Here is a 12688-nt window from a genome sequence, read left to right on the forward strand (position 1 = left end):
TGGATCTTTGATTTCCTCACTTGCAGTCCACAGTCAGTTTGGATTGGCAAAGATATCTCCTCCACGATCTCCATCAGCACGTGCACCACAAGGCTGTGTGCTTAGCCCCTGCTCTACTCACTTTACACTTCTGATTACGTGGCTGAGAAAAGCTCCAATGTCAGGTTTAAGTTTGTTGACAACACCTCTGTTGTTGACTGAATCAAAGGTGGTAATGAATCAGCATATCGGAGGGAGACAGAAAATCAGGCTGAGTGGTGCCATAATAACACCTTCTTACTTAATTTCAGCAAGACCACGGAGCTGATTATTGACTTCAGAAGAAGGAAACCAGAGGTTCATGAGCCAGTCAGAGGCAGAGGATCAGGGGTGGAGAGGGTCAGCAACTTCAAATTCCTCTGTGTTCTTATTTTGGAGGACCTGCCCTGGGCCCAGCACATACTGTAAGTGCAATTACAAAGAAAGCAAGGAAGTGCCTCTACTTCCTTAGGAGTTTGTGGAGATTCAGAATGACATCTAAAACTCTGACAAATTTCTATAGATGTGTGGTGGAGAGTATATTGACTGTCTACATCACAGTCTGGTATGGGAACACCAAAGCCCTTGAATGGAAAATCCTATCAAAAGTAGTGGATTAGTGGATATGGCTCAGTCCATCATGGCTCCGCACCATTGAGCACATCTACACGAAACGTTGTCACAGGAAAATAGCATCAATCATTAGGAACCTGCACCACCCAGGACATGCTCTATTCTTCCTACTGCCAAAAAAGTACAGGCGCCTCAGGACTCACACTCCCATATTCTGGGATAGTTATTAGCCTTCAACTATCTGGCTCTTGAACCAAAAGGGGATAACTTCACTTGCCACATTATTGAAATGTTCCCACAACCCATGGACTCACTTTCAAGGACTCTTCATCTCATGTTCTGTATATTTATTGCTTATTTATTTATTATTATTATTATTTATTTCTTTTTGTATTTGTATAGTTAGTTTTTTGCATACCAGTTGTATACCCAAGCAAGTGCAGTTTTTTATGATTCTATTATGGTTGTCATTCTACTATGGATTTACTAAATATGTCTGCAAGAAATTGAATATCAGGGTTGTATATAATGACATTTATGTATCTTGATAATAAATTTACTTTGAACTTTGAATTCTGAAAGTGAATCTGACAAAGGAGTGAAAAATTATGAGGGGCATAGACACCATATATATTAAGCAGCTTTTCTCTAGATTTAGGTTTGGGTGCAGAGACAGAAGTTTGGATAGGATATGAGGAACAACATTTTCACCAAGAGGGTTGTTGGAACATGTGACATGCTTCCTGAGGGGAGACAGAGGGGTACCATTCATGAAGTTTCTGGATCTGCATTAGAATTGCAGGACATAGGAAGTAATGGACCAAATTCTGGATGTGTATTTGAAGGTCATCAAGGAACTGGTGGGCCAAAGGGCCTATTTTCATGGTGTGTGACTCTATCACTTAACAATTTTAAAGTATCCTTTGTCTCTCTCTCTCAATCTGGCACAGGCCTCTTTTCTTTTTTTGTTGCTTATTTTTGTACATATAAGTAATATGTTCTTCTTCTTAAGCCCATCATTCCTACTGGGGCATAAGACTCCTGCAGCAGTTCGCTAGCCCTCTGTCTTGAGCCAGTCTTTCAAGTTATCCCAGGTGTAGCCCATTTTTGAAAATCCTTAATAAGAGGCTTGTGCCAGTCTGAGAGAGAGAGAAACTGGAGTAGTTAAATGAAATATATTAATTATGTTTAGGTTAACTTATGTTTGTTATGTTGTAATGTACTGTAGCTACAAAATCTGATCTTCATGACATTTATACTCTGTGTATGCTGATGAAAACAATAAACTTGAACTTGGTGCCCTGACAATCAGCAACATATGGAGGTAACCCACAGCATCTTTGCTTCTTTTTCTTTCTGTGCATGACCAGAGTGTCAGGGGTGTGAAGTTGCCATTATTAGGGAGAAAGTTCTTGGGAAACTGTAAAGTCTGAAAGTTGATAAATCACCAGGACCAGATGATGCATGCCCCTGGGTTCTGAAAGGGGTGGTTGAAGAGATTGTGGAAGCATTAGTAATTATCTTTCAAGAATCAAAAGATTCTGGAATGGTTCTGGAAGACTGGAAAATTGCAAATGCCATTCCACTCCAAGAAGGGAGAGAGACAGAAGAAAGGAAATTATAAATCAGTAAGTCTGACCCCAGTAGTTGGGAAGACCTTGGAATTGATTGTTAAGGATGTGGCTTAGGGATACTTAGAGGCACATGATAAAATAGGTTCTTCACGGGAAAATATTGCCTGACAAATCTGTTAGAATTCTTTGAAGAAATAACAAGCAGGATAGACAAGGGACAATTGGTTGACGTGGTGTACTTGTATTTTAGAAGGCCTTTGACAAGGTGTCACACGAGGCTGCTTCACAAGTTAGAAGGCCATGGAATTACACCAAAAAAATACTAGCGTGGATAAAACGTGCCAGGTATTCTAATTTAAGTGCACTTTGAGTGCAAGTCGGCTCATTTCTTCCCCGGAACATCGTACTGTAACTTGGAATGATGCAGGTATTTTAACAATATCAATAATTATAGTCAGCAGACTATAATGTCCATTTAATACGTAACAACAACTTCCCTTTTTTGTGGCAACGTTTAACGTTCTTTTAACGGTCCAAAAGCATCTGTACGGCGAAAATCATAACCGAGACGGTGACACATCTCAGCAACCAAATCTTTTTGAAAGCGGGGACTCGTTATTTTTATAATACATATGTTCATATAAGTATTGTATGTTATTACACACTATTCAAGCCTGGATCGGTTGGTAACGACGCTTTTTAACTTGAATTTGGTTGATTTCGAAGGATTTGTATACCTGCCCGTTGTCAGCACGGTGATAGGATGCCGTTGTCTTGCAACAAGTCTGTTGAAATAGAGCAGAACAAATGAAATAACACTTAAAATGAAAGTGTAATTAAAGCTTCACATGTAAAACCAAGAAAAGTAAACCAGAAGTAAGCATATAATCATGAAAAATATATATAATTTAAGTCGATAAAATACGATGTCGAGCGACACCATCAATCAGATGAACAGCGAGAGAAAAAAGTCCCGTAGTCAATCAACGTGCCCGAGGAGGAGGAGGTGGTTCGCGGCATGCTGGGAGTTGTCGTTTCCAGAGTGCGAGCGCGGCGGGCGGGAGCAGGGCGGCGGAACTACAGGTCCCAGTAGGCTGCGCGGGTGGCCGTGGCCGTGCCAGTGCGCCGAGCGGAGAGAGCCCGGAGCTGGCGGCTGGAGCGGGGTGTGGCGGAGCAGCCGTGTAACCCGCAGAGGCACCGACAGCCCCGAGAGGAAACGGCAAACTGCCTGAGCCTGTTGCATCTCGCCCGAAACCTTCACTTTTTAACAATCAAATGAGAAGTTTCTGCTGAGACGTCGGCTGGTTCTTTTTCACCTCTTGGAGGTTGGAATCTGAATTAAAGAAGAACTTTTAAAACACATCTACAACAAATTTATCCCCTCCTAACTGGCCATGGGTTGCACCATCAGCGCCGAGGACAAGGCAGCCGCGGAGCGCTCAAAAATGATTGATAAAAATCTGCGGGAGGACGGCGAGAAAGCGGCCCGGGAGGTGAAGTTGCTGCTGCTGGGTAAGTTGGTGGTCAGCCGGGGCGACGTTTCTTTGGGGGTGGGGGTGGGGGTGGGGTGGGGGTGGGGGGAGAAGCGCCACACCTTAACAGAAGCGTTGCCAGGCTGTGTAACCCCCCCCCCCAACTTTACTGTGCAGTCTTTCACGAAACACAAGTTCCTGTATGGGTTCCAATCTATGAGATTTTTCTTTTCAGCAAGAAAGAACTGTTATAACGGAAAAGGGAAGTTGTGTGAAGAGAGATCTCAGAAACAGGCCTTTTATATTGCTAAACATCTCCTATTATTCATAAACTCTCCTTTCCAGCAAGGAAGTAATTTGAAATGCTCGAGTGTTCAAATTAACCACTTTTGTCCAGGATATTTTAAAAGTGTATGGGTATTTAATCCAGGTTTGTGAACACTCATCGGCGTTCTTAGGATAGAGCTGGTAACCATTTCGTTTCTATTTCAAAAACAAACATACAAAAATAACCTTTTAAGATCTAAGTCTAAATTTATTTTCTAAATTTGCAAGCTGGATTTCCAATAACAGCGATGGTAGCTTTCGTAGTTAATTAATTGTCCCGTTGGTTTATTGTGGCGTAAAATAATGTGAAGGCTGGATGTCCATCTCAATGGCTGCTATTGTTGATGTCGCATTCATTCTGTAAGAGTAAAGAAAGGAATGGAGGGATTCTTTTCCGAAAAGACGAGCTCTACTGTAAGTCCATCAGCGACTGTCTAGAGCCCGTCATGTCCTCTTGTGGGCATCATAAATGTTCTAGTCAGAAATTGCAGAGCTTATAACAGGAAAGGGCCGAGAGATTTCACAAAGCTAAAATGATTTACTTTGTTTATTAAAGCAAGTTTCTCGCTTTGTCGGTTGCGTTAGTCGATTTAATTGCGTACTCGGCAAAACTAGAAATTTTCAATTTCCACCAAATCACGCAATTACGTCAGAGTAAAATCACTTTAAAAGGGCAATTTAATTCGAAGGGAAATGCTCCGAAAAGAATAGGTCCCTTGTATTACACAATGTGAAACTTGGAAACTGTCAAAGCTTGAATATTTAATTTAAATTGCTTTCAAATTTCTAATGTTTGTTTTTGTAGACAATTCGCTCAAATTACTTGAACTCCCTTCTCCCTCCCGCGCCGCCCCCCCGCCCGCTAAGCACATTTCCCGATTGCGGTGAGTGTATACGCTAGGTTTCCATTGAAGGCAACTTTTTAAAATACAGGTTATTTGGTATTTTGTGTAGGTTAGCCAAGATTAGATCTACCTAATCTACTTTAACTACACTTGAGTGCTGTGTTTATATCAGGAATTAATCTTCCACTTTGAAAACTGAATTTAATTAAAACAAAAAAAACATCCTTTGGGTGTGGGGCCAGCGGATGAGGTAACATCTGTGGTGTTGGAGTAGGTTGTATAATTTCCTGTTGAGATCGTTTTTTTTTTCTGATTGCATTTGGATTCTCTTATAACAACAATCTAAAAGGGAAATAATGGTACATTGGTAGTTAATATAACTCCTGTGTAACATATTTTCAGCATTGAACACTGATACCAAGAAATGAATTTATCGTTGTGAATTGTTCTCTTTTGAGAAGAGCAAGGTAGTTAGTTGCCTTGTCTTTCTTGGTCCTTCAGATGCTAATTCAAATCCACTTCAGGAGGCTCAGTTGAGAATGTTCCAGGAAATGCTGGGCCGAGATGATTGGTCTGCAGCAGTGTGCAGCCTTTGGTTGTTCTACATCCTTCCTGTAATGTGGTGATGTCACTTGTGTATCCTCCATAAGATTTGAGGTTTCTGTGCTTAAGGTGCTGCTTTACAGCATTGGATTTTATTCAAATTACTGATACAGGATAACAAAGACATGGAATGTGTGAACAAAGAACTGGCGTTTCTGTTCTGAAAGTGGGGAAGCTGTACTGAATTAGTAGGATCTTTGATTCCTTGCGTAGTACTGTACATATTTCACATCTCTGATTAAGGCAGTGGTTGCTGGAGACTAAGTGTATTGGTGTAGGGTATCCTGGTACTTTGTCAATGCAGTGTCCTGGGGTGGATTTTAATGAGCATCTTTTAGACAATAGTTAAGAGCCTTGGAAGTCTTGAGCTTGAAACCACATGACTGAAGGCAGGCAGCTGGTGATAGTGATTAAAACCAAAAGTGTTTGGTAATAATAACTTTATTTATATAGCACCTTTCATGGTGGGCTGATTTGGGAGATTGCAAAGATGGGTTTCAAGGCTGCAGAGAAAAAGGAATTAGAGAAGAAACATGGGGGTTGGTTGACTTTAGGAGAAGGAAACCAGCGGTCCATAAGACAGTTCTCATTAGAGTTGGAGAAGGTCAGCAACTTCAAATTCCTCCTTGTTATTATTTCAGAGGACCTATCCTGGGCTCAGCAGGTAAGTGCAATCGTGAAGAAAGACAGCAGCACTTCTACTTCCTTAGAAAGCTGTGAAGATTCACATGACAAATATAACTTCCACAAACTTCTATTACCGTTGAATGGAAAATAGTGGATATGGCCCAGTCCATCACGGGTGAAGCTCTATTGAGCATACCTACATGTCACTGGAAAGCAGCATCCATCATCAGAGACACCCACCACCCAGGACATGCTCCCTTTTTGTTGCTGCCATCAGGAAGAAGATATAAGATCTTCAGGGCTTGTGCCACCAGGTTCATGAGGCTATTCTTTCTTTTTGTATTTGTGCGGTTTGTCTTTTGCATACTGGTCAAACACTCAAGTTGGTGCGGTCTTTCTTTGATTCTATTATGAATTTATTTGCCCTCAAGAAAATTAATTTCAGGGATGTAGATGGTGATTTATTTGAACTTTGAAATAAGTATGAAATCATGGGCATGATGAATAAGTGGGAGCTTGGTGAATGAAGATTTTTGAGTTCAGATTTATGTAGGGTAGAGATGGGAGGCTGCCGGGGATAGTTTTCAGAGTAGTCTCATCCAAGCTTAACTAAGTCACACTTGATAGTTCTATTACTAGATACGAGGGACAATTAATAAGTTGGTGGCCTAAGGTAGGAGTCAATTTTAGAAAACTTAGCACATTTGTTTTCAAACATAGTCCCCTCCTACATTTACAGTTTGACGTTAATAACTCATCTCCTTCTACCTTAGGCCACAAACTTATCAATCACTCCTGATGAGTTATTAACTTCAAACTTTCTGCGTAATCACTCAGAGTTGAACTGCACGTGCATGTAACGAGAGCTGTCTACCTTATCTCCTTCTACTTTAGGCCACGAACTTCTCAATCACCCCGCTGTGGACACTTTCTGGAGGTCCAAGATCTGTATGTTCCACAACCGCTGAACTAAGTGTGTAAATGTAAGAGGGGACTATGCTGAAAAATAAATGTGCTAGGTTTTCTAAAATTGACTCTTCCTACATTAGGCCACAAACTTATCGATCACCCCTCATATACTGAGACAAGGAGGAGCAGTCCTGAAAGTGGGCGGGCAGTCTGAGTGATTGAAAATTCAGTTTTGCTGAAAGCAGGATTTGTGTCAGGCATTGTATCTACGATGTGGTTCAAGTGTGCTTTTCCACTTTACCACAGACTGGCTTTTGGAAATTATTCTTCACGTTTTTAACAAGCGTGCGATACAGCAGAGAGGAGACTGAGTGCCATGAGCCGTGCATCCAAACATAAGAAATAGGAGCAGGAGTCGGCCATCTGGCCCATCGAGCCTGCCCCGCCATTCAATAAGATCATGGCTGATCCGTCCGTAAACTCAGCTCCATCTACCTGCCTTTTCCCCATAACCCTTAATTCCCCTATTATGTAAAAATCTTATCTAACTGTATCTTAAATATATTTGGTGAAGAAGCCTCAACTGCTTTCCTGGGCAGAGAATTCCACAGATTCACCACTCTCTGGGAAAAACAGTTTCTCCTCATCTCTGTCCTAAATCTTCTCCCCTGAATCTTGAGGCAATGTCCCTTAGTTCTAGTCTCACCTACCAATGGAAACAACTTTCCTACTTCTATCTTAGCTATCCCTTTCAAAATTTTGTATGTTTCTGTAAAATTCCCTCTCAGTCTTCTGAACTCCAGAGAGTATAGTCCCAGGCGACTCAATCTCTCCTCATAGGTCAACCCCTTCATCCCTGGAATCAACCTAGTGAACCTCCTCTGCACTGCCTCCAAAGCCAGTATATCCTTAAGTATGGAGACCACAACTGCACACTTCAGGTACAGCCTCACCAGTACCCTGTATAGTTGCAGCATGACCTCCCTGCTCTTGAATTCAATCCCTCTAGCAATGAAGACCAACATTCTGTTTGCCTTAATGACCTGTTGTACCTGCAAGCCAACTTTTTGCAATTCATGCACAAGCCCTCCCAAGTCCCTCTGCACAACAGCATGCTGCAATCTTTCACCATTTAAATAATAATCTGCTCTTCTATTATTCCTTCCAAAGTGGATGATCTCGCATTTAGCAACGTTGTATTCCCTCTACCAGACCTTGGCCCACTCACTTAACCTATCTATATTCCTCTGCAGACTCCACATCCTCTGTACAATTTGCTTTTCCACTCAGTTTAGTGTCATAAGGAAATTTTGCTGCGCTACACTCAGTCCCCTCTTCTAAATCATCAATGTAAATGGTGAACAGCTGCGGCACCCCACTCACCACTGACTGCCAACTGGAGAAACACCCATTTATACCAACTCTCTGCCTTCTATTGGTTAACCAATCCACTATCCATGCCAATACACTCGGACTCCATGCATCCGTATCTTATTTATAAGTCTCTTGTGCAGCATCTTATTGAATGCCTTCTGGAAATCCAAGTATACAACATCCATCTGTTCCTCTCTATGTCCTCTGCACTCATTATGTCCTCAAAGAACTCCAGTAAGTTTGTCAAACAGGACCTGCCCTTTCTGAATCCATGCTACGTCGGTCTAATGGAACCACTCGTTTCTAAATGTTTTGCCTTTTCTTCCTTAATGACAGCTTCAAGCATTTTCCCGACTACGGATGTTAAGCTAACTGGTTTATAGTTGCCCGTCTTTTGCCTACATCCACTTTTTAAAAAGTGGTGTGACATTTGCTGTCTTCCAATCCGCTGGGACCTGTTCAGAGAATTTTGGTAAATGATTACCAACGTGTCTACTGTAACCTCCGCCAATTCCCTCAGCACTCTGGGATGCATCCCATCAGGACCAGGGGACTTATCTACCTTCAGGCCCTCTAGTTTGCTCATCACTGTCTCTTTAGTGACTGTGATTTTATCGAGGTCCTCACCTCCCATTTTGTCCATAATATCCTTCTTTGGCATATTAGACGTGTCCTCCACCATGAAGACCGACAGTAAATAGTCGTTCAATGCCTCAGCCATTTCTTTATCACCCAATATCAATTTCCTCTTTTCGTCTTCCAAGGGACCTACGTTGTCTTTAGCCACCTTCTTCTGATTTGTATATTTATAAAAAACCTGATGTTCTATCTTGGAACAATATGGGTGGTTCTCCATAGAGAAGTAGAAGACCAAATGTAGCTTTTCTGAGGATTTTGGAGATGGATAAGAATCCATAGCAAGTGGTTGTAGTTTGATGAAATAAAAATCTGATGAATTAAGAATCATTCCACCCAGCAACAAAAGGAAGGTGGAGACATGAAGAAAAAAGAGGTGTTCATTCCACTTTGATTTCAAAGAATGGATTTTGGTGGCAGCAGTTTCAGCACATTTGGAATGATTTAAGGGTAGAACTGTAAGTAAGGCAGGCATTGATATGAGAGATGAGATACTATTAGTGGAATGAGGTGATGAGAATTTTGAGGACAGGGACGGAGTAATTTTTGTTTTTGCAGCCAGGGGTGGTGATGCCAGGTTTAAAATTATTGGGGGCAGGATCTGGAGAGACAGAGTCCTGCTAACTTTGGGCCCTGGAGGGGTCACATTTTATATTTGTGCTCTGCCATTGCCAGGTAATGACCAGTCTCAAGAGTCCAGTTGCCATCTTTTGATACTCAGCAACATTACAGTTGTTGAGTCTCAATTGTCATATTAGGAATCAGCAGTACTGGTTCTCTGCAGATTATGACATGCTTCTGTTCCTAATGACTGTTTATAACCTAATTTTTTTAAAGATACTTGGTCAGGTACTTGGTAAAGATTTAGGAGGATGTGGGCCAGAAATGGGCAAATGGAGCTTAACAGAAGAACCTTGGTCAGGATGGGCCATTCTGGACTTGGACATTGAACCTAGTTTGCAAGTTGGAACCTTGGGTACATTCACAAAATGCTGGAGGCACTCAACAGGCCAGGCAGCATCTATGGAAAAAAGTACAGTCATCATTTCGGGCCAAAACCCTTCGGCATTAAGTGGAAGTTAATCTGTCCTGCTGAAGTGTTTTGGCCCGAAACGTCGACTGTACATTTTTCTGTAGATGCTGCCTGGCCTGCTGAGTTCCTCCAGCATTTTGCGTGTGTCAGGTTTCCAGCATGAGCAGATTTTCTCTTGTTTGTGACTGTGGATGCATTGTCACAGGTGGCTGTGGAGGCTAAGCCATCAGCTGTATTTAAGGTTGAGGCAGGAGAATGGGGTTGATGGGGAAAATATCAGCCTGGATGGGCTGAATGGCCTGATGTAATAGAGTTCCTGTGTAGCAGAAGATGCCTGCAGTGGTTGGCAAATCCTCCTTGTCAGTCTCACAAATGCTTGTTCACACTGTATTTGCTGTGGATAAGTTGAGCTTTTATAAGATTCTGACTGCAGATCTCCCCCCTCCCCCCTCCCCAGCATAAATGGAATGGCCATGAAAATACTCTGTGAGAGTGCAGGCGACCGATTCCACAAGGCATTTCTACCAATTACAGGGTACAAATCAGGAATCTGGAGGCAAACTTTCCGCATACCTGGATAAGTGTTGTTCCTGTGACATTGGGGTGACTTGTCTGAAGAAGCCATGATCCTGCAGAATTGGTACCCTGTCTTCATTCTCGCGATCACAGTTCTTAATGTTTGGGTTCACAGCAGCTTTTGCCACACGTGGAGGTAGTTCAGGTTTTCAGTTATCTAGTGTCCATGCCATTTTCTTTGTGCTGCCATCAGGAAGAAAGTAGAGGACCCTGAGGACCCAAACACCAGGTTCAGGAACAGGTCTTGAACCAGAGGGGATAATTCCACTTGCCACTTCACTGAACCATTCCCAGAACCTATGGACTCACTTTCAAGGACTCTTCCTCTCATGTTCTTTATATTTATTTCTTGTTTATTTTTTTGTCTTTGCACACTTTATCTTTTGCACGATGGTTGTTTGTCCTTGTGCACAGTTTTTCACTGATTCTATGGTGTTTCTTTGTATTTACTGTGATCAGCTGCAAGAAAATGAATCTCGGTTGTATGTGGTGACATCTACTTTGATAATAAGTTTAAGCTTTCTGCAGCTTTTTGATTTTTAATTTTTAAAGTAGTTTGGGTTGGCTATTCATCTTAAGGGTTTTTAGTCTTGTGCAATAATCAACTTTGTCAGTAACTCTTGCATCTTGTGAATAATGCATAGTTGAAATACTATAGATTCAATTTTGTGCTCAGTTTAATTGGTATCAGTGAGTCCCATTCAGATCTTTGCAATTTCTGTTTGCAACATGTTAATGTGATAAATGGATAAACGTAATTAGCTAAAGAGATGGAAGGGATGAGTTTAATGATGCTGTATATTCCTTTGTGGTTTGCTTCCAGTGCAGCAAGAGGCAGCTAATTATTCTCTTGTGTGGTTTTACTTTAGAATGTTTACATTGTAGGTTCTCAGAAGAATTTTCAAAGTAAAATTGGTACAGTAATTAAACATATATACAAAATTAGAGGTTAATGGAAATTACTAGCATGTGTTAGTTAGTATGCTGTGGATCTACCTGGGGATCTAAATTTTAATTCAAAAGACCAGCTGAGTGGTAAATAGAGGAAAATTACTCTGTGAAATCAGAGTAGTGTGAATGGTGAAAATCTGATGAAATGAAGCACTAGAGGTACTCGGCAAGTTGGGCAGCATTTGTGGATGTGAAACATGAGTGTCTAGAGTTGTCTTCAGTTTCTTCTTTTTCATGCTCACCTTTGCTATAGTGAAAGTTGATCTTGTATCAAAAAACAACTGTAACATTCCTGAAAACACTGAGTGTGTCTCCATCAAGAAGGTACAGGAGCCTGAAGCCACAAACTACGTTTCAGGAACAGCTTCTTCCCCACCACCATCAGGTTTCTGGATGGGCAATAAATACTCCCCCACTATTTTCCCCCTCTTTTTGTGCTACTTAATAAAAAAAATACTTTAATTTATTGATTTTTATGATGTGCTACAGTTTACTGCTGCCCCAAAACAGCAAGTTTCACAACATATGCTGGTGATGTTAGATCTGATCCATATGGGTGGTTCGTGTTGTTATATCTGTCCTCCCCAGATTGATGGGACCTGGATGCTTCAAGTGAAATACTTTGTCTAGGTTCTATCCTTCAGACAAGGTAAAGATTAAATATTAACCTGGTATTTTCTCATTCTGATACCGACAATATTTGAAATAGTTATGTGTTCATTGAAGAGAAAGTGGTTTTGGAGGGTGTGCAAAGGCAGGGTAAGGAGATGATTCTCCGCAACTTTAATCCATTTGTGAGCTTAGAACCAGAGAACACAACAACACAGAAACAGGTCCTTCAGCCCAAATTGTCCTCGCAGAGCTATTCTTCTGCCTAGTCCCATCGACACGCATCAAACCCACAATCACCACTTTTCCTGGCAGCTCATTCCACACTTGCACCACCCTCTGTGTGTAAACATTCCTGTGCAAAAGTAGTTTAAATTCATGTGCCTGACTCTGATTTGGTAAACAATTTAGTGGTTACTGCATAAAGTTCAATTGCAATCCAGCTAATTTGTCAGACAGGCATTGCTTTTCATTGACTATTATTATTCATTCATTTTCATAAAGGAATTATTATTTGTTTGCAGTGTCATCTTGTTCAGTGTGTGTGGAGAAATCCACAAG

At 41.4% G+C, this 12688-nt stretch overlaps 1 protein-coding gene across 1 annotated transcript in view; it reads left to right on the forward strand.

Annotated features, from left to right (window-relative positions):
• Window positions 1-3265: 3265 nt before the first annotated feature.
• The window catches only part of LOC140742084 (guanine nucleotide-binding protein G(i) subunit alpha-2), a 338259-nt gene continuing 328836 nt past the window's right edge, over window positions 3266-12688 (forward strand). Inside the window, exon 1 of the mRNA XM_073072911.1 lies at window positions 3266-3677. Coding sequence (XP_072929012.1) covers window positions 3560-3677 — 118 coding nt within the window. The 5' untranslated portion in view covers window positions 3266-3559. The remainder of the gene's footprint in view (window positions 3678-12688) is intronic.

This window comes from Hemitrygon akajei, chromosome 19 (genome assembly GCF_048418815.1).
Source record: "Hemitrygon akajei chromosome 19, sHemAka1.3, whole genome shotgun sequence".
Lineage (NCBI taxonomy): Eukaryota > Metazoa > Chordata > Chondrichthyes > Myliobatiformes > Dasyatidae > Hemitrygon > Hemitrygon akajei.